The sequence below is a fragment of the Oryctolagus cuniculus genome, chromosome 8, assembly GCF_051225735.1.
Source record: "Oryctolagus cuniculus isolate XC-2025 breed Fujian yellow rabbit chromosome 8, ASM5122573v1, whole genome shotgun sequence".
Classification (NCBI taxonomy): domain Eukaryota; kingdom Metazoa; phylum Chordata; class Mammalia; order Lagomorpha; family Leporidae; genus Oryctolagus; species Oryctolagus cuniculus.
The window spans coordinates 126688309-126711227 of record NC_142874.1 but is presented as its reverse complement, the minus strand read 5'-3'; the positions used below and the strand labels follow the sequence as shown (position 1 = coordinate 126711227).

Sequence of the window (22919 nt, the reverse complement as noted above, 5' to 3'; positions counted from 1 at the left end):
TGGAAATTAAATGCATATTATATTTTTGGATGGTGGTTGGCACATAGTACATTTGAAGCAAATGATATAAATTATTGTTTTATTCTGTATTAAATCACAGTTCAACTTAAGTGCTAAGCTCCTCACTGTTTCTGCAACTTCAAAAAACTGATATCATCTTACATCTTTAGATGAAAGTTTGTAAGCTAGAATTTAATGATACCTGTATGGTACTTTAGATTTTCCTAAGACTAGTTCTGTCACCTTAGAATTACTATTCTAGGGGCCGGTGCTGTGGCTCACTTGGTTTATCCTCCGCCTGCAGCACCAGCAGCTCATATAGGTGCCAGGTTCTAGTCTCGGTTGCTCCTCTTCCAGTCCAACTCTCTGCTGTGGCCTGGGAAGGCAGTGGAGGATGGCCCAAGTGCTTGGGCCCTGCGCCCACATGGGAGACCAGGAAGAAGCACCTGGCTCCTGACTTCAGATTGGCGTAGCTCTTGCGGTAGCAGCCATTTGGGGGATGAACCAATGGAAAGAAGACCTTTTTCTCTGTTTCTCTCACTGTCTAACTCTATCTGTCAAATAAATTTAAAAAAAATTACTATTCTAAAAATCTCAGAAATTGCTTATCCACATAAGCCACATGTGTACCTGGGAGATGATTGGGTTTGCAAGTTCTCACATGACGTTAAAGCACATTTTTTGTTTCTCAACCTTTTAACATTTTAATCCACTCATTTCAAAACCTATTAAATAATGCATGAATCTGAAAGAGTATTCTTTACAATTCTCATCCACAGTCCTCTATAAGAGTAAGTCCAAGGAAGTGGGTTTGAAGTACTTCGTAGTGCAGTTTCTCTCAACCCTAATCCTGACAGAGCCATGACACAGGCCAGAAAACCCATATGCTCATATCTCAGCTCACAAGAACTGGTCCACAACTGCTCAACCTACCCTATTCCTAAGTGCTTAACGCCATAGCCATGCTTCCGAATCACAGTGCTGATACTGAGGAAAATGGTCATGCTATTTTCTCCTGAATATTTCTATTTATTCTTTGTTTATGTTGAAGAAATGGCACACTTTTAGAAGAAAGAAAACAACAATCCCAGAATACCAAAAGTCCATTAGACAATGACAGTCATTACAGATGAATGAATTAGTTCCAAAAAAGTCTACACTATGATGAACTTAATTTTCTTCATACAGCAAATGCAATCCTTTATAGAAAGTGATGGTGCTATGGTTCAGTTATTGATCAGCTTTGAGATGATGTGAAAAAATTAGATTATGTTACCTTGCTTAAATAAAAATTTTTAAGAAAACTAGACAAGGGAAAACAGTACAGTGTTTAAAATGTCTTAAAAACCTATGGATGGGCTGGCGCCGCTGCTCACTAGGCTAATTCTCCGCCTGCAGCACCACCACACCAGGTTCTAGTCCCAGTTGGAGCACCCGATTCTGTCCCAGTTACTCCTCTTCCAGTCCAGCTCTCTGCTGTGGCCTTGGAAAGCAGTGGAGGATGGTCCAAGTCCTTGGGCCCTGCACCCGCATGGGAGACCAGGAGAAGCACCTGGCTCCTGGCTTCAGATCAGCGCGGTGCGCCGGCCGCAGCGGCCATTGGGGGGTGAACCAACAGAAAAGGAAGACCTTTCTCTCTGTCTCTCCCTCTCACTGTCCACTCTGCCTGTCAAAAATAAATAAATAAATAAATAAAATCTATGGATGAAAGAAAAATTATATATCTACCCTTCTTCCTCACCATACATGTGCATGAGTTCAAGCTTATCTTTATACTAGCTGTTTCTCTGTTTATACACTCACATTTTCTCTTTGTGGTATATGTGTGTATTTATGTTTTCCACTTCTCTGGTAGTATATAAACTTTACTTTTTACTTTCCACACATGGTAGACAGTGTTTTCCAGGAAAACAATGTATATTTTAAAGCCAGAGAAACCAAGGTCAGATTCGAGGTTCAACATTTGCCAATCCCGGACATTCTAGTCCACAGTTTCTTCATCTTTTAAAAGCAGTGATACAATAACCATTTCTCAAAGTAACAGCAAGGTTTAAACACACACCCTATAGTAGGTACTCAATTTCCTCCCAAAGAACTTGGTGGGCAATGAGAACTCACTAAAATGATTGCTCTTCCATGACAGAGAAGTAAGCACTGGAGCATGAATAGGAAGCAGCTCTGGGCCTCTGCCTTGAAGAATTATCCCTCAGCTAACTATTGACTAACTACAGGTCAGTTTGTCACCAAGGCTTTTCCTATGAACAAGAATTTTAAAATTCAAATAAGATCATCCCTCCCATTTGACATGAGCTACCCACTAATGTCTGTCCTTTCTTCAGTTGCCCAGACATTCTGAGATTATTCTTTCCTCTTAATCATCGCTACATTGCATAAATGAGAAGCCTCCTCCCTTGGAGGGAAAAGACTAAGGAGGGAAAGGTGACTAGGGAGAGAGCACCTCCCAATAAGATATAATTACAGCAATTTAAATAAAACAGGTCTACTTCTCCAAAAACATGACATTAGTGTTTAGATTGTTTTAGTCTTAGAAGTTCCTCTCTTTTTTAGTTTAATTTATTTATTTTCATTTTATTTGCAAGGGAAAGAGAGAGAACAGAAAGAAATCTCTCTGTTAGTTTACTCCCCTAAAATCCCCCAGAAGCCAGGCCAAAGCCAAGAGCACAGAACCCAATCCAGATCTCCCACACGAGTGGTAGAGACCCAAGTGCTTGAGCCAACACCTGCTGCTTTCCAGGGTGCGTGTAGCAGGAAGGGTCAGAAGCAAAGGCGCTGAGGCTTGAGTCAAGCACTCTGATTTGGGATGAGGCAATCCCAAGCAGTGTCTTAACCACTGCACCAAATGCTGATCCCAGTTTTTTTGTATCTTTACACTGTGTTGATTCTTCTCAAATGCTAGAGTGAAAAACGATTATCTCATGTAAACTTTAACAAATATGATTCCCATGTTTCAAACAGAGATCTATTAGAATTCCTGGGATGGGAGTTGGACTTCTCTATTTTTAGTGAGCACTCATTAATTATAATACAAGGGGTCCATGGACTACACTGTGAGAGACAGTTCTTAATTTAGTGAAAATTAAGGTTGTGCGTTTTGTTTCATTTGAATATTATTCATTTTGACCTTCATCTATTTAAGTATATATAAATATTTTAAAGATTTAATAATTTTTAAAATTTATGTTCACTTTATTGGAAAGGTAGACAGTCAGAGAGACAGAAGGGGATCTCTAATCCTCTGGCCCATTCCCTTAATGCCAGCAACAGCCAGGGCTAGCCCAGGAGCCTGGAACTCAATCCAGGGCCCCCACATAGGTGGCAGGGCCTAAATACTTGAACCATCATCTGCTGCCTCCCAGGGTAGCTGGATCAGATGTGGAACAGTGTAACTGAGCCAGGCACACCAATATGGGATCTTGACTGTTGCATCAAACACCCTTTTCTATATAGATATTAGTTCTAATAAATCTAGTCTTTTTATCTTTAATTCTTCTCAGGGGTCATTGTTAATTATGAGTATATATTCCCACTGCCAGTGGATATATTTAACAAACATATTTTTCATTTCCCTATTAACTTATTCCTGATAAAGTTTTATTTAACCTTCTGCTCTGTGTATGTATATATGTGTGTGTCAACAAAATTTATGTTTTGATTTCTTTATGCTCAAAAAAATAACACAGGACAAGTGTTTCTGGAAAACAGCAACATACGAGGAATAATGTTCACCTGGTCCAGATTTTGTTTTTCTATCCTTAAACTCTTACAAATATGATTTTCCAGTCAGGTGAAATAAAGGAGGAGCTATCAGAAATTTTGCTGAAGGGAAAGAACTGTGCTGCTGAATCAAAGTTCTCATCTGTTCCTTAAGTGATTTCTCAGTTGCAAGCCAACGTCTTTAAAACTAAATTTTGTAACTTACATTCCAGAATGTCAATTACACCTCTCTTCAGAGTTTCCCTGTTGGCACACTTACTCCAGCAAAGACGCACAGTAAACGTGACCCCTTCCCGCTCTAGCCTGTCTTTTAGCAACTCATCACACAGAAGCCCACTTTGGACACAGACATGCTTCATCTTCCCTACAACCTGCAAGTCAGGAAGGTGTTTTTATTGGTTGGTTGGTTTGGCTTTGGTTCATGGTTTCTTCCTTGGGAGAGAACGTCCATGTATTCTGAAGTAGGAATTTTAAAAATCAGCACATTGCCTTCAAATTAGGGATTACTCTCAGAAAAAAATTCACTCCAATATCCCTATATTATATTGTCTCTGTACATTTGCTATTAAATTTCTTACTCGATCTAGCACAGACAAGGCCTGGAATCTTTTTATTATGATAAGTTTGGGAGAAGGTTTCTTCAAGTGCTGTTTTCTATAGTAATATTGTCAGATATAATGAGAGAAAACTTAGGATACAAAACTCTTATAGGTTATAGAGTATTATTCATTAAAAGACAAGGAGCCTCCAGGAGTCTAAAAAATTTGTAATGTTTGTGGCTTATAATTACTTCATTACCATGTTTAAAAGAGTATTAAACTTCTGACACAAAGTATGTAGAACTTTCTATCAAGGCTGCTTTTCCATATTAAACAAAAGTCAGAGATTCTTTTGAAAGTTTAACATTTTTCAAACATTTTCCTCAATAATAAAATAAAAATAATATGCCAATACGTGAATCAGAGACAATAAATTTTGAAAATAAAATTATTTTCAGCGTCTCAACTGATACACTAAAAATCTTATAACTGGTTAACTTTGAACATTTTGAAACAAAACAACTTCAAAATAATTATGATTTATCTATTATAGAAGTTTATCATGATCAGGTGTCTTAACACAGTTATTTTTAAAATCTGACTATTAAAATTTACATCTATTATTGTATTAAACTGTTTCTATTCTTTCAAAACATCCATAATTTTTAAATTTCAGACTATTTTCCTACAGAAATGATTTTAGATTAATTTTTCAGTCATCAGTGCCTTATAAAATTATTTTCTCAGTAAGGAAAACAAAATCTAAGCTGGAAACACATTATATTCTACTTGAGACAAATAAGAAAATCAAAAGGCAGTTGTCTAACACTACATACCTTTACATCCTGTGGGCTCCTTCAAGAACATGGGAAAACACTCTGGTATAGCACAAGAGAGGATGGAGGCCACTAACACAGCAAGAACAGAAATTTGTTTCTTGACAAATTCAGGTAAAATCTCAAAAGTATGTTCTATATTGATAATACTGAACTGGAGGTCCACATGTTCCTTGATATGTTGTATGTCATTTTAAACAAGTTACCCAGAGACAGAAAGGCAAAGGGAACTCACCGATACATCGCTGACCAGCAAGGAGGAGTCCTGTGGACACAGAGGTTGGCAGTCAAGTGTGCGCCTCCAGCTCTGTCAGTGCATCCAGCTTCTTGTGGGCTGGATTGGGGTGAAGAAAGAAGTCACCGATCATCTAAACAGAACCAGTCTGACGGGTCCTGGCTAGTGAGGTAGCGACTGGTTGTGTGACTAGTGAGACAAAGACAAATTTTATAGAGAACAAGACAAAAATAATTTATAAGCACTTTCTAGGAGTGGAAACTTAAAGGCTGTTGTCTTAAGATAATAAAAAGGTATTAGCATAAACCAGAATTTTTAGAAAAGTCAGGCATATAAATCTACAAGGAAATTTTAGAACCATCTTGCTCACCCTTCCCATGTTTTAATGAAGAAACTGAGATACAATTATATTAAATAGCTTGGTCAAAAATCACATAGTTAATGAACCACCAAAGCAAAACTAACACTTCTATTTCAAAAACTAATCAGACACATTTTCCACTCTGTCATCCATATAATGAAAGTTTTTGTTTGGTATTAGCTAAGTCAACTGTTGAAAATACATTAGAGATTTAAAAAGCATTAATATGTTAAGCTTATGTGGATCTTTGTTCTTAGAAAACAACTTCAAGAAGTTTACAAATATTAATCTCCAATTTTACTGGAAACAGGCAACTAAATGAACAGAGTTACTACTATTTCATTTCTGGAAAGTAAATAATATATATTTTTAAAATGTGTGTTTACACACCATATGCAAACATCTGTGCATTTGTGTCAAGTAAAATCCTTAAATTGTCTTACCTAATCCCCTTAAACCAGATAAGGAGTTTTCCCTTTGTGTTCTCATGTTTTAATAACACTTACCTCATTACACTAGAAAATGTGATTTTGTATCACAACTCCACTGAGCTATGCATTCTTAACAGTTAAGAACCGTATTCCCAGCATATACAAACTCTCAAAAATATATGTAAGAAGGAGGGATGGATGGGGGAAGAAAGAGTGTGTGTGTGATCAGCCTTAGACATCAGCATAAGGAAACTAAGCAAATATTGTTAAACACCACTACACATCCATTTAGCCAATGGCTTGCCAAAACAGATAAAGAAGCTGGGATTCCTGATTAAGTGTGGAATCAGGCTGCCAAGGATTGGAATCACCTGTAGCAGTAACACAAGAAAACTCTTTCTTGGAACATTCTTGGAGATAGAGATACATACCCGTTTTATTCAGGAGATCACTTAACACTGAACAGTAATATGTATATCTTGCTATTTAAACTTATGTGTTATATGGTGTTAGGTTTCTGTCTACCTAGTTGAATAGCACTATTTAGACAAAAAGTAAAAGGCAGTAATAATGCAGTAAATGCTTCTGGGTTATGAACTTCTGTGTTTTGTATATAGCCCGTAAGCCACAAAATCTGCAAAAAAGAATGTTAATATGGCTTAATAATAGTATATTCTACTTTACACTCATACTTTATGAAAATATTGATTGAACTTACTTTTAAAGAAAAAAATTCCTCTTCAGTGTCAATTTGAACCAAGGTTTGCCAAATTCACTTTAATAGAATAGCATTACTTTTTTTCTCACAAAATTGATATTCCAAATTCAAATAAATTCTTTGTATAGACCTAGAGTCCCAAATACCAACACTTACGCATACTTAGAAATATAGATGAGGAAAATGAGAGAGCTAATTTTAAAACTTGTTAAATCTCTGGGTGCTCATTGAACCATCTTTGTACTTTTCTCTATTATTTAAAATAATTTATAGTAAAAAAGATAAAATGATTTTTAAAAATGAGAGGGCTTTCATGAATTTTTTACAAATCTTATTAGTAAAGTAAAATTTATAGAAAACCAGAAAACCAGAGGTTAAGGATATGTTTATACAGGATAAGAGGACACCAGTCCAAAGACATTAAAAGATAATCATAAGTATATCTTTCTTTCCCGTACTTATGGCCTTTGGTTAGGTCACTCAAAGAGCATTACAGTATATGTCACCTACTTTCCAGATATTGCTTGCATTTTAATAGAAATTTGAAGAGTGACCTGGGAATAAGTAGCAATGAACATCAGACTCTAAATTCTTCATTGAGTGGAGAAGTTAACAAGGTTGTTAAATTGATAGTTAAATGATAGCTTTCCTTGTAGTGCCCAACAGCAAAGTAAATAATTTCAAAATTAATTGATCTTTAAGAGTAAAAAAAGGATCTGAGAGCAAAAGTTTTTCCTTCAAATATTTATTTTCTGCTTTGCTTTTTTGCTGAAATCATAAATTTTATTCTTCAAAGCTTTTCTCCTAAATTGTGGTATGAATAAAATATTTTCAAAGAGTTAGACCATTCTCCGTGCATGAATCAATTAGTCTGTCTTCTCTGTGCCGTTCTGTGCTCTGGTGGTAGCAGAGTCAAGAACAACATGCTTGTGAACTTGAGTCTCTTGGAATCCCACAGTAGATATGGCATGTTGCGTAACAAGTAAAATAGCAACTTGACCACAGGCATTTTTATCAGCCAACAAATTATTACATAGTCCTTCCCACACTTGGCAATTTTATAGCAAGGAAGCATCTAATGGCTGTAAGCTATAAAAGTACAGTGCCAGTGTGGCTAGTCATGGATGATTTTTATCGTAGTTTGAATATCCCCTGGCTTGTACCAAGTTATTTTGTGCTTGATAATACCTGGATACCTATAATAATGTGATTAATTTATGGAAGTCTTAAAAGTTACACCTAGATTATGTTTTTATAATGCTAAATCAATCCTTTTATTGGTCAATTTTTGGGAATGTATGCGATAGACTGGCCAGTTTTGTTGAGGTAGTGAATGAGCTAGTTGTCTGGGTAAAAACAGCTACTGTCATTTGTATATCTATTTCCTCCTACCATGTATTGCTTTGCAAGTACCCACATGCCTTCATCTGTTTAAGCTCAGAAAACAAAAGCATTAATAATTCATCCTTGTCTCGGTCCTAGCAGAACATATCATATAAAAGTGCTGCTGGACATGAAGCTGACACTACTCTGTCACTGACTTTCCTTTGTCTTCTAATCTTCACTAAAATGTGCTTTGTTTTCTCTATTCCTCCAGAAGGTGTTCTGCCACTGCCATAATTGTCTTCATGACAGGGGATAATTTTTCTGGGCATTGATATAAATAATTGCTGAACTTTACAAAGATGTAAGGACATATAAGAATACAGTGAAAAACCAGAAATAAGATTTTCAGAATTAACCAATACTAGTAACACTAAAACAATCTTTTCATTGTTCCATGTATTGAGATATACAATGCTGAAAGGTTAATGTTATTTTTTAAAAGATTTATTCAAAAAAAAAGAGATTTATTCATATATTGGAATGGCAGAGTGAGAGAGAGAGAGAGAGAGAGAGAGAATCTTCTATCTGCTAATTCATTACCCAAATGACCGCAGCAGCCAGGGCTGAGCCAGGCTGAAAGCCAGGAGCTTCATCCGGGCCTTCCACATAGGTGCAGGGGCCTAAGTACTTGGGCCATCCTCAGCTGCTTCCCCAGGTATATTAACAAGGAGCTGGATCAGAAGTGGAGCACCCAGGATTCAAACCCATATGGGATGCCAGCACTGCAGATGATGGCTTAACCTGCATTGTCATAGTACCAGCCTCTGGTTAATGTTATTAAACTAGAAAATACATGAAGATAACACTTACTTAACTTTTAATTTTTAAAATTAATTTTTAAGATTAATCAATTTCTTGTTGGGGGTCAACTTTCAGTCTTCTGAACAAACTCTTCATAGGACATGAACTAAATTTACTTATTCATATTCTATCTCTTTACAAGTGGATACTCCCTAAATATACAATAAATTGATTAAATAGAAATCAAATTCGGGAAGAAGTAGAAATGCAAGTAAGTTTCGCATCTTTTTTTTTTTTTTTTTTTTTTTTTTTTTGACAGGCAGAGTGGACAGTGAGAGAGAGAGACAGAGAGAAAGGTCTTCCTTTGCCGTTGGTTCACCCTCCAATGGCCGCTGCGGCCGGCGCGCTGCGGCCGGCGCACCGCGCTGATCCGATGGCAGGAGCCAGGAGCCAGGTGCTTTTCCTGGTCTCCCATGGGGTGCAGGGCCCAAGCACCTGGGCCATCCTCCACTGCACTCCCTGGCCACAGCAGAGGGCTGGCCTGGAAGAGGGGCAACCGGGACAGAATCCGGCGCCCCGACCGGGACTAGAACCCGGTGTGCCGGCGCCGCTAGGCGGAGGATTAGCCTAGTGAGCCGCGGCGCCGGCCTAGTTTCGCATCTTGTTTAAGACATTTAATCTAACAGAGCTGAAAATTTGACTTTGGAATTCCTGGAAACAGTAATAACAAAGGAAACCTAGTTGTACAATATCAACATAAAGTTTATCCTGCCACTAAGTTGAAGAAGAAATTTTTCATTAGGTGTTCATAACAACATTTTTATCAAAAAGATAATTTTACATAACTACTTCTTATAATAAATCCAAATGACTGAGACTGTAACTTTGAAGTTGAAGTCAGTGATTTTTCAAAGGAGATATTTTATAGGATATATATATATATATAATACTTTCACTGGTCTAGCTTGATCCAGTGGTGGAACTTAAAAGTTCTAGGGCTGCTCTGGCATAGCAGGTAAAACAGCTGTTTGCAGCACCAGCATCCCACATGGGCACTGGTTAGAGTCCCGGCTGCTCCACTTCCAATACAGCTCCCTGCTAATAGCCTAGGAAAGCAGTGGAAGATGGCCCAAGTATGTGGGCCCCTGCACCTATGTGGGAGAACTGGATGAAGCTCCTGACTCCCAGCTTTGGCCTCACTAAGCGCCTGCTGTTGCTGCTATTTGGTGAGCAAAACACCAGATAGAAGATTTCTCTGTGTGTCTCTCCTTCTCTCTCTATAACTCTGTCTTTCAAATAAATAAATCTTTTTTAAAAATAAAAAAGGAACTTGAAAGTTCCTAGTCTAGGAGGTACAATGTTCCTTAGAGGAAATTTCTTATATGTTAATTCGCCCGGAAGAATTGTATAGAAATAGAGTAGGAGTTCATCTGAGTTCATATTACAGACAAGGGCATAGAGATTTCCTGGTATATATTGCTGATGGAGAGAACTTCAGTTTACTTTGTTTAACCTGAAGAGCTAGAATAAATTTTGCATTTAAATAAAGTCAAATATCATGCACTTATGATTTTAGATTAATGCACTTGACTTCTTAGAAAATATGATGCAGGCCGGCGCCGTGGCTCAATAGGCTAATCCTCCACCTTGCGGCGCCGGCACACCGGGTTCTAGTCCCGGTTGGGGCGCCGGATTCTGTCCCGGTTGCCCCTCTTCCAGGCCAGCTCTCTGCTATGGCCAGGAGTGCAGTGGAGGATGGCCCAGGTGCTTGGGCCCTGCACCCCATGGGAGACCAGGAAAAGCACCTGGATCCTGGCTCCTGCCATCGGATCAGCCCGGTGCGCCGGCTGCAGCGGTGGCCATTGGAGGGTGAACCAACGGCAAAAAGGAAGACCTTTCTCTCTCTGTCTCTCTCTCTCTCACTGTCCACTCTGCCTGTCAAAAATAAAAAAAAAAATAAATAAATAAATAAAAAGAAAATATGATGTGGGGCCGGCGCCGCGGCTCACTAGGCTAATCCTCCACCTAGCGGCGCCGGCACATCGGGCTCTAGTCCCGGTCAGGGTGCCAGATTCTGTTCCAGTTGCCCCTCTTCCAGGCCAGCTCTCTGCTGTGGCCCAGGAAGGCAGTGGAGGATGGCCCAAGTCCTTGGGCCCTGCACCCCATGGGCGACCAGGAGAAGCACCTGGCTCCTGCCATCGGATCAGCGCGGTGCTCCGGCTGCAGCGCTCCAGCCATGGCGGCCATTGGAGGGTGAACCAATGGCAAAAGGAAGACCTTTCTCTCAGTCTCTCTCTCTCACTATCCACTCTGCCTGTCAAAAAAAAACAAAAAAAAAAAAAAGAAAGAAAGAAAGAAAGAAAAGAAAATATGATGTGGATTATAGTATTATGTTTCGTTGTTCGGTTACCAGGCAGTAGCAGTGAATTTCTGTTCCCAGTCAGCCACAGAATCACAAGGGGAAACAAGTGTTATTCTATAGTGTACTGTGTTGTTAAGCTAAGATGTTTAGCTGGTTTGGTATAATGAATGGATTTTGCACTTATAGTATCATCAACTTACAATGGATTTACTGGAATATAAACCAACTGCAACTGAGAAGTATCCGTGTCCTCTTTAATTCTCTATCATTTTATCCTGCTTTCTGTTTCTTCAGATATTTATTAGCACAATTATTTATATATGTGTATTTCTCTCCTTTTTTACTCTCAGTTTACTCTATTGGAATAAAAGTTACTTAAAACAGAGAACTTTAGCTGTATCCCCAGGATCTAGATAGCACCCAACCCAAAGGCACTAAAATACTGTTGAACAAATTAATTATTTATTGGGCATTTCTTTGTGCATACTCTCTTCAGGTCACAGTAAGAGACTACTGATGTAATTGCACAGTGAATTCCCACACTGAAATAAATAACTGATAGAGAGTATCTTCTCCATACTCTCTTCCAAGCATTCACATATATTTATTGATTTAATCTTCATGATAATTTTGTAAAGTGGGTGTTATTATTTTCTCCACTTTGTACATAAGGAAACTGAGGTACAAGAGCTTATATACCTAAATGTAGGTCACAAACTGGTAGATGGTTAAGCTGGGATTTAAGCTAGCTGTTTATTCCCATATTATAATATTGCATTTCTAAATTCTTGACTGGTGATCTCCTAGCCTTTATCTGTTTTTGAAAAGTATTCAACTCAAGACATAAAAGAACATCATTATTCATCCAAAAGGCTAACCACATGGAGAAAAAAGAGATCTTCAAAAAATTCAAGGAAAAACATATCTACTGAAAAATCTATGCCTAGATTTCATGAAATTTTTCTCCAAAATAAACTTACTTTTAATCTCATTTTCCATGAACTTTCTGAAGTACCTTTATATATGTAATATATCTAATTATCAGAGGAATGGTCTTCACTGCTCAACCTCGGTGCTTTCTTGCTTTCCTTTAAAATTTTATATACACATAGTTTTATGTATACTTCCTTCCAAAAAAAAGGAGTGTAACTTTAACAATATTAATTATTTAATGGGTGATGGTGTAAAAGTGATCTTTCTCTTATTAAAAGTATCCAAATTAAATGAAGTTAATTCATTGAACTTGAACTGCAGAACCCCGAAATGGCTATTTCAATAAGTTCTAGAAAGGTATATTTGACATGTATATATCTTTGGACGTTATAAATGATTTTGTGCAAAGTAAAGCAAAAGGCTAATGGAGATTGCAGTCTCTTTTAAGAAAAAAAAATTGTTCTTATCCATCTTTTACTAATCATTTATCTAGCACAGCAGGCTTTTGAAAAGTGTTTGAAGAATTACCAGAACCATTCCTGTAAAATACATTATTCTGCTGGTTTAAAACTGGATCCAAGTGAATACCTTATGGTTTTTCCTCTAAGATCCTAAACAAGGACATTTTTAATCCCTGGAAGCCACAAATTCTTGTCATTATTCCCATCCCTGGTTCACTGCAGTAATATGTTTTCTTACCTTTTATTGGTTCTTGCTTTGTTTGAACCTAACAAAATTATAGTGAAATCCACAAGTGACACTATCTGGAAGTATGAAATACAAATGATTCAAACTGGGATTCTCAAACAGACTATCAGAATCTTCATACTATTTTTTTATCATCTGACAAGATTTAAAGGAAAATACCCCAAATCAACAGTGACTTAGTATTTTACACCCTATAAAATATGTGTATATGAAAGAGAAAAGAAGGAAGGGTTAAAGTTGGAAAAGAAAAAAAAATCCATATAAAAAAAAAAACAGATCTTGTACTTAAACAGCAAAATACAAAACTACACAACCATAGGAGGCATGGTAGAAGTCAGCACTAGATATTTTTTCATCTATTTTCCCATTCCTTTCCATTACTCATTCCTTATTAAATGTTTTTCTTATAACCCTATCTTAGAGGAGGGAATTCATCAGTGGTTGGGTATATCTGTCTCAATTACTCAATGAGAAATAAGTATCACATCTAGTTTCACCTTTCAGAACAAATGCCACAAACACAGTACTACTGTACTCTTTCATTGAACAATAAGAAAGAGGAAATAAATTTTCTAACACTGATGTGATATAATCTTTTAATGAGAAATTAAGTGAAATAATTGAGAACTAAATTAAATCAAGTGGAGCCATACATCTTTAAAAATATCTGTTATGTTTCGATACCATCCACAGTATTGAGGTTAGAAGCTAGAATGATTAATTTCTTCCTTCTAGCATGAATGCATAGGAGGAGAGGCAGATAAGGAGGCTCTGCCTGCAGCATGGAAACAATAAGCTAAGGCAAGAGAGAGTGGAAACATTGATTCTGGCTGGTGGAGCCCAATTTTGCTGCTAAAGGAACATGGTTATTTTCTAATCTTCTCCCCTCAAGTAATCAAACTCTTCATATTAGTCCTTTCTGGGTATATCAGTGTAAGAAGCTCTGATATCAAATGCTGTTTGAGGGGATCCCTTTACTTCTAAGAAACCATCTTTTATGGTTGAGCAAAACAAACTTTTGTACAAAAATTGGAAATTATTCCATTTCCTATTTTACCTTTCCCTATATTGCATCATTATTAGTAGAAAATTTCTTTGATCCAATTCGGGGACCCTGCTTTTTGCTGATTTGCTTTAAGGGGTATTCTATGGATAAGAGAAAATGTTAGCAGGAAATTGGTCTTAACTTCTTGTTAGGGTTCAATATTTCATCCGATGTAGCACTTATTGGCCCATTTTGTGTCTCTGTATTATATTTGTATCACTCATGACAATATAACCTCCTGAAATAGAGGGATTATGTCTTTTTAAACTACAATATCCCACCAGCTAAGTGCCAGAAATACAGTGGACACTTCAAGATGTATTAAATGAATGAGTTCCTTAACACTTGCAGTATATGGGTTCAAGATCCTCTAGCACGGGCATTGGGAAAGGTCTGGCCAGGGCAAGAATCTATAGTGCTGGAAAGTGAACATTCATTCTACAGCAATGCTACTACCTTACGAGGTATAGGGTGGAAAAGTCAGGATGACAGAACTCAAGCCAAATTTATCAAAGACAAGGAAACAAAGTCAAAGGGCACAGCAGGATCTTCTTTTTATTTTTATTTATTTGAAAGGCAGAGTTATAGACAGGCAGAGGCCAAAAGGCAGAGAGAGAGAGAGAGAGAGAGAGAGGTCTTCCGTTTGTTCACTCCCAAAATGGCCACAACAGCCAGAGTTGGGTCCATCTGAAGCCAGAGCCAAGAGCTTCTTCTGGGCCTCCCATGTGGGTGCAGGGGCCCAAGGACTTGGGCCATCTTCTACTGCTTTCCCAGGCCATAGCAGACAGCCGGATTGGAAGTGGAGCAGCCGTTGACTCAAACTGGTGCCCATAGGAGATGTCAGCACTGCAGGCGGCAACTTTACCCGCCATGCTACAGCACCAGCCCCAGGAGGGTCTTAAATGGGGAGAAAAGTCTAGATTGTGATCTTAAAATGGGGACCTTATGTTCACAGGGATATTTATCAGGGTTCCTCAGAGGGCAGGAAGCTGTAAGATCAACATGGAGCGTTTTCCCGCACTGCCACAGTTACTCAATGGTGAGTAGTACAAAACATTCTATTTTTATTAAATATAGGTAGAGTAAAATGAAAGTTTTCACAGATTTTTTAAATAAAAACGTGATTTCAAAATGCCTCTGTACTTTCTTTGAGTCACTCCGTTTCATGTGTGTGGACTTGCAGAGTCAAGTGCTTTTTCCCTTGATTGGAGTACAGCAGGTCAGGTTTTTGAGAAGCATATGCACAGTAACAAACTGAATAAAACCAAACTTTCAAAGACATGCATGGAGTATTATTTGAGAAAGATCTGAGAAAATAAAAGAAGCAATATTTTAGTCTATTTAGCTAAATTTGCTCATTTGCTTTAAGGGGTAGTCTATGGATAGAAGAAAATGTTAGTAGGCGTATAGGTCTTCACTTCTTGTTGCCTAAAAATATATGTGTTTTCTTTGTATTACAAAACAAGATATAAACCAAGATTTTCCAAGAAGCTGTTCAGGCTGGGTAACAGATACTCAAGTGTCCATAGCATTATTCCCTTTATTTTTGGCTGTATTTGAAATTTTCAAATCTAAAAGATCAAACAGGAAAAAAATACATGCTATGTACAGAATATTACATACAGATAAACAAAAGAAAGAAAATTAAAAAGAAATGTGTTTCACTGTCTATTAACACCATACTGTGACATGTATTTTCTAGACTATTCCTAATAACAATACCAGATACAATTTTTCTTTTTTATGTCATTTATTAAGACATTAGATCTCAGCATCCCAGCAAATACATAATTGCTACAACACAATTCTCGTCAATTCTCACGTTAATGTGATATTAATATAAAGAGAGCAAATTCAATGTACTTCACAGATACAATTCTTTTTTTTAACTTTTATTTAATAAATATAAATTTCCAAAGTACAGAATATGGATTACAGTGGCTTCCCCCCCAATAACGTCCCTCCAACCAGCAACCCTCCCCTTATCCACTCCCTCTCCCCTTCCATTCACATCAAGATTCATTTTTGATTATCTTTATATACAGAAGATCAGTTTAGCATACATTAAGTAAAGATTTCAACAGTTTGCTCCCACACAGAAACATAAAGTGTAAAATACTGTTTGAGTACTAGTTATAGCATTAAATCTCAATGTACAGCACACTAAGGACAGAGATCCTCCATGAGGAGTAAGTGCACAGTGACTCCTGTTGTTGACTTAACAAATTGACACTCTTGTTTATGGCCTCAGGAATCACCCTAGGCTCTGATACTTCTCTTCCTCCTTCCCTCCCTCTTTTTCTTTCTTTCATTTCTTTTTTGTTTCTCTCTTTCCTACTTCTCTTTTCCTTTCTTTTCTTTCTCAGTTTTTTATATGACTTTTTTAAAAGATTTATTTATTTTATTTGTTTGAGAGGTAGAATTACAGAGAAAGGGAGAGTCCGAGAGAAAGGTCTTCCATCCACTGGTTCACTCCCCAAATGGCCACAATGGCTGCAGCTGAGCCGATCTGAAGCCAGTATCAAGAACTTCTTCCAGATCTCCCAGATGGTTGCAGGGACCCAAGGATGTGGGCCATCTTCTACTGCTTTCCCAGGCCACAGCAGAGAGCTGCATTGGAAGAAGAGCAGCTGACTTGAACTGGTGCCTATATGGGATGCTGGCATGCTAAGCCACAGCACCAGCCCCTTACATAACATTTTTAATTTACATTGTAGTCAAAGGCATAATGCTCTACTACATAAGTAACTCAACAAGTAAAAAGCAAGGAGACCATAGTTATAAAACAAAGATCAAAAGTGTAAAACAAAGTTTGACAACAATATATCTGCAGCAATATTGACACACACACACACACACACAGGCATTTCATGTATTTTAGTTATTTTCTTTTGTAATTTTAGCTTCCACATGTAAGGGAAAATATGTGGTAATTGTCTTTGGCTTATTCCACTCAACACGATGTCCTCCAGCTGCATCCCTATTGATGCCAATAGTAAAATTTCATTGTTATTTTATAGCTCAATAATGTTCTATTATATATATATATATATATATATGTATATATGGGTCGGCTCACTTGGTTAATCCTCTGCCTGCGGCACCAGCATCCCATATGAGCGCCAGGTTTTAGTCCTGGTTACTCATCTTCCAGTCCAGCTCTCTGCTGTGGCCTGGGAAAGCAGTAGAAGATGGCCCACACCCTTGGGTCCCTGCAACCGTGTGGGAGATCTGGAAGAAGTTCTTGATACTGGCTTCAGATCAGCTCAGCTGCAGCCATTGCGGCCATTTGGGGAGTGAACCAGTGGATGGAAGACCTTTCTCTCGGACTCTCCCTTTCTCTGTAATTCTACCTCTCAAATAAAATAAATAAATTTTTTTAAAAAGTCATATAAGTGGAGGATGGCCCAAGTGCTTGGGCCCCTGCACCCGCATGGGAGACCAGGAAGAAGCCCCTGGCTCCTGGCTTTGGATAGGCGTAGTTCCGGCCATAGCAGCCATTTGGCGGGTGAACCAATGAATGGAAGACCTTTCTCTCTGTCTCTCTCTCTCTCTCTCACTGTCTGTAACTCTACCTGTCAAATAAATTTTTAAAAATGTGTGTATATATATATATGTGTGTGTGTGTATATATATTCATATTAATCCATTCATCTAATGATGGACACATTGATTCAATGTGTTCATGTCTTTTGGGTAAATAGCCAGTAGCGGGATTACTATATCATATTGCAAGGCTATTTCTAGTTTTTTTAAGAAATCCCCATACTGTTTTTCACAGTGGATGCACTAATTTACATTCCTACCAGCAGTGTAAATAGTTCTTATTGTTCTGCATCCTCATCAACATTTATTACTTTCTGTCCTTTGGATAATAGCCATTCTGACTGTTCTGCATGTCCCTGGTGGTAAGTGATGTTGAGCATTTTTTCGTATACTTGTTGGGCATTTGTACTTATTCTTTTGAGAATTATCTATTGAAGTCCTTTGACCATGTCTTAACTGGGTTGCTTGTGCATTTTGTTATTGTTAAGTGTTTTGAATTGTTAATATATTGGAAATATTAATCCTTTGGTGGATAGGTAGCTTACAAATATTTTTTCCCATTCTATTGGATGTCTCTTCACTCTTGATTTGTTTCCTTCGCTGTACAGAATCTTCTGAGTTTTATATAATCCCGTTTCTCTAGTCTTGCTTTTGTTCTCTCTGCATGGAGGTCTTATCCAAGAAGTCACCAACTATGCCGAAGTGTTAAAGTGTTTTCCCTGCATTTTCTTCCAACAACGTCATACCTCAGGTCTTACATTCAGATCTGTGATCCATCTTGAGCTGATTTTTGTATATGGTGAGAGGTAGGGTGCTAATTTCATTCTACATATAATACATCCAGTTTTGCAGCACCATATATTGAGGAAATTATTGTTTCTCCAGTGAAAGTCTGGGCACTTTTGTCAAAACTCAGCTGTGTGTGTGTATTTTAATTTCTGGGCTCTCTATTTTATTTCACTGATCTATGCAACAGTTTTTATGCCAGTACCATGCTGTTTTAATTACTATAGTTTTGTTGTATGCTTCAAATTCAGGTATTCTAACAACTTCAGGGTGATAATTTTTTCTTTTTTTTTTCTGAGGATCACTTTGACTATTCTGGGTCTTTTGTGATTCCATATGAATTTTAGGATTGTTTTTCTAATTCTATAAATAATGTCATTGGTATTTTGATAGGGACTGGATTGAATCTGTAGATCACCTTACATAGTATAGACATTTTAATGACATTGATTCTTCCAATCCATGAACAAGGAATATCTCCATTTTTTGGTATCCTTGATGATTTGTGCCATCAATGTTTTATAATTTTCATTGTAGATGTCTTTAACTTCTTTGGTCATTTTATTTATAAGTATTTTATTTTTGTGGCTATTGTGAATGAAATTTATTTTCTAATTTCACTTTAGGTGAGTTCATCGTTAGCATATACAAAAGCTACTGGGTTTTGCATGTTTATTTTGTAACCTGTAACTCTACTGATCGATTTATCAGTACTAACAGCATTTTAGTATAGAGCTTAGGTTTTTTCATGTACAGCATTGGGTCATTTGCAAACATATTTTGATGTTCTCCTTTCCAATTTTGATTTCCTTTATTTCTTTCTCCTCTCTAATTGCTCTTGCTAATGCTTCCAGTTCTATACTGAATAAGAGTGGTGAAAATGGACATTCTTCCAAAAGTATTAAGTAGAACAAACAAAAAACAAAAATACTTTTGGTTGAATACTGTAATCAATACACAATTCTTCTTAAGTGCTGAAACTTAACTGAAAAGTGATCGCTGTTAAATATAAGAGTGGGAATAAGAGAGGGAAGAGATGTGCAATTCGGGACTTGCTCAAGCTGACTTACCTCAAACGGTAGAGTTAGAAACATACCAGGGGATTCGAATTCAATCCCATCAAGGTGGCATGTACCAATGCCATCTCACTAGTCCCAGTGATCAATTTCTGTTCACAATTGATCGTAATGATAGGACGAAGAACCAAAGGGATCATATAAACAAGAATAGTGTCTGCAAATACTAGCTGATAGAATCAAAAAGGGAGAGAATGATCCAACATGGGAAGTGAGATACACAGCAGACCCATAGAATGGCAGATGTCCTAAACAGCACTCTGGCCTCATAATCAGCCCTTAAGGCGTGCGGATCCGGCTGAAAAGCCCATGAGAGTATTTCAGGCATGGAAAGCCAAGACACTCTGGGGAAAAAAAAAAACCTAAATGAAAGATCTCCACGAGTGAGATCCCAGTGGAAAGAATGGGTCATCAAAGAAGGAGGTACCTTTCTCTGAAGGGAGGAGAGAACTTCCACTTTGACCATGGCCTTGTCTAAATTTGATCAGAGTCAGTGAACTCAGGGGGCTTCCATAGCCTTGGCAGCTCATGACAAGAGCCTAGGGTGATTCCTGAGGCCATAAACAAGAGTGTCAATTTGTTAAGTCAACAAAAGGAGTCACTGTGCACTTACTCCTCATGGAGGATCTTTGTCCTTAGTGTGCTGTACATTGAGATTTAATGCTATAACTAGTACTCAAACAGTATTTTTCACTTTATGTTTCTGTGTGGGAGCAAACTGTTGAAATCTTTACTTAATGTATGCTAAACTGATCTTCTGTATATAAAGAGAATTGAAAATGAATCTTGATATGAATGGAAGGGGAGAGGGAGTGGATAAGGGGAGGGTTGCTGGTTGGAGGGACGTTATTGGGGGGGAAGCCATTGTAATCCATATTCTGTACTTTGGAAATTTATATTCATTAAATAAAAGTTAAAAAAAAAGGGCATTCTTGTCTTATTCCAAATCTTAGGGGAAATGCTTTAAGGTTTCCCCCATTTGGTATGATATTGGTTGTTGGTTTGTCATATTTAGCCTTTGTAATTTTTAGGTATGCTCCTTCTATAACTAATTTGTGAAAGATTTTTATCATGATGGAATTTTGAATCTTGTCATATACTTTTTCCATACCTATTGAGATGACCACATGATTTTTGTTCTTCATTTTGTTGATGTGACTTATGACATTTATAGATTTGTGAATATTGAATTACCCTTGCATCTCTGGGATAAATCTCATTTGATCATGATGTATGATCTTTTTGATATGTTTTGGATTTTAGTTTGCTAGTAATTTGTTCAGAGTTTTTGCATCTAAATTTATCAATGATGTAAGTCTGTAGTTTTCTTTCTGTGTTGGGTCTTTACTTGATTTTGGTATCAAGTGATCCTGACTTCATAAAAAGAGTTTGGCAGAGTTCTATCCTGTTGAAATTTTCAGAATAGTTTGAAAAGTATTGGGGTTAGCTCCTCTTCAAATCTTTAAGAATTCATTTGTAAACTCATCAGATCCTTGATGGAAGAATTAATTACCATTTCAATCTTTTTGCTTACTCTGGGTCTATCTTGATTTAATCATGGTTTTATATATATATATATATATATATATATATATATATATATATATCTCCAGGAATGTGTCCATTCCTTCAAAGTTTTCAAGTTTGTTAGCATACAGTTTTCCAAAGTAGTTTCTTAAAAAAAAAGATTTATTCATTTTATTTTAAAGACAGAGTTACCGAGAGGCAGAGGCTGAGATTGAGAAAGTGAGAAGTCTTCCATTCGCTGGTTCACTCCCCAGATGGCTGCAATGGCTGGAGCTGTGCCAATTCAAAGCCAGGAGTCAGGAGCTTCCTCCAGGTCTCCCATGTGGGTGCAGGGGCCCAAGGACTTGGGCCATCTTCTACTGCTTTCTCAGGCCATAGCAGAGAGCTGAATCAGAAGTGGAGCATCCGGGACTGAAACCGGCATCCATAAGGGTTGCCAGCACTGCTAGCTGAGGCTTTACCCACCACACCACAGTGCTGGCCCCTCATAATAGTTTCTTATGATCCTTTGAATTTCAGTAGTGTCAATTGTAATGTCTCCTTTTCATATATTGTTTTATTCATTTGAGTTTTTTCTTTTTTGTGGTTAGTCTGGAAACAGTTTTTTCTATTTTGATTATCATCTCAAAAACCCAGCTTTTTGTTTTGTTGATTTTTTTTGTGGTTTTTCTTTTTTTAGTTTCAGTTTCATTTACTTCCACCCGATCCTCATTATTTCTCACCCCCTATTAATTTTAGGATTTTTTTTCTTGTTTTCCTAAGTCTTCAAGATACATCATTAGATCATTTATTTCAGACATTTTTTTTAATGTAAGCACTTAATGCTATAAACTTTCTGTTTAATACTGTTTTGCTGTATCCCAAAGGTTTTAATACGCTGTTTTCATTTTTATTTATTTAAGAAAGTTTTTATTTCCATTTTAATTTCCTCTGACTCATTGTTCATTTAGTAGCATGTTGATTAATTTCCATTTATTTCTTAGTGTTCTATTTTTCTAGTTTTTGATTTCTGGTTTTATTCCTTTGTATTCTGAGATGACAAATGGTATTCCAATGTTTTAAAATTTACTAACTTGATTTGTAACTTAATATATAGTCTATACTAGAGAATGTTCCGTGTGCTAACGAGAAGAAACTGCATTCTTATCTGTTGGATGACATGTCCTTAAATGTCTGTTAATTCCATTTGATCAATAGAATGCTCAACTGCAAAGAATCTTGGTTGATCTTCTGTATGGATGATCTGTCCATTGATGAGGATGAGGTGTTGAAGTCACCCACTATTATTGCATTGGAACTTATATCTCCTTATGTATCTAATTATATTTACTGTGTAAATCTGGATCTCCTGTGTTGGGTGTTTATATATTCATGATTATTATATCTTCTTGCTGAATCAATCCTTTTATTCATATGTAATGTTTATTTGTCTCTTAGTACAGTTTTTGTGTTAAAGTCTGTTTTATTCTGCTCATTTTTGGTTTCCATTTGCTTGATATATCTTTTTCCAGCCATTCAATTTCAGTCTATGAGTATCTTTATTTGTGTAGTGAGTTTTGTGAAGGTAGCATGTATTTGGGTCTTTTTATTTTATCTATTCAGCTAAACTAAATCTTTTAGTTAGGGAATTTAATCCATTTATATTCAAGCTTAATATTGTCAAATAAGAACTAACACCTGTCATTTTGTTCTTTGGCTGCTGATTATACCTGCTTTCTTGGTGAATTTGGTGGTTTCATGTGTTTTTATGAAGTTTTCTTCTAATGCAGGATGCCCTTCAGAATTTCTTGAAAGGTTAGTCTGGTGGTGGTGAATTCTCTCAGTTTCCTTATTTGGGAAATACCTTATTTTTTCTTCACTTCTAAAGGATAGCTTCTCTGGATATAATAGTGTTGGTTGGAAGTTTTTTTCTTTTAGGACCTTGAATATATCATCCCACTCATTCCTGGTAATA

General features: G+C 37.0%; 1 protein-coding gene across 1 annotated transcript in view; it reads right to left on the bottom strand.

Annotated features, from left to right (window-relative positions):
* Window positions 1-5437, bottom strand: part of LOC100354881 (transmembrane protease serine 11E) — a 49210-nt gene extending 43773 nt beyond the window's left edge. The window contains exon 1 of the mRNA XM_017347522.4: window positions 5346-5437. Within this exon, the coding sequence (XP_017203011.3) occupies window positions 5346-5353 (8 nt within the window). The 5' untranslated portion in view covers window positions 5354-5437. The remainder of the gene's footprint in view (window positions 1-5345) is intronic.
* Window positions 5438-22919: the final 17482 nt, after the last annotated feature.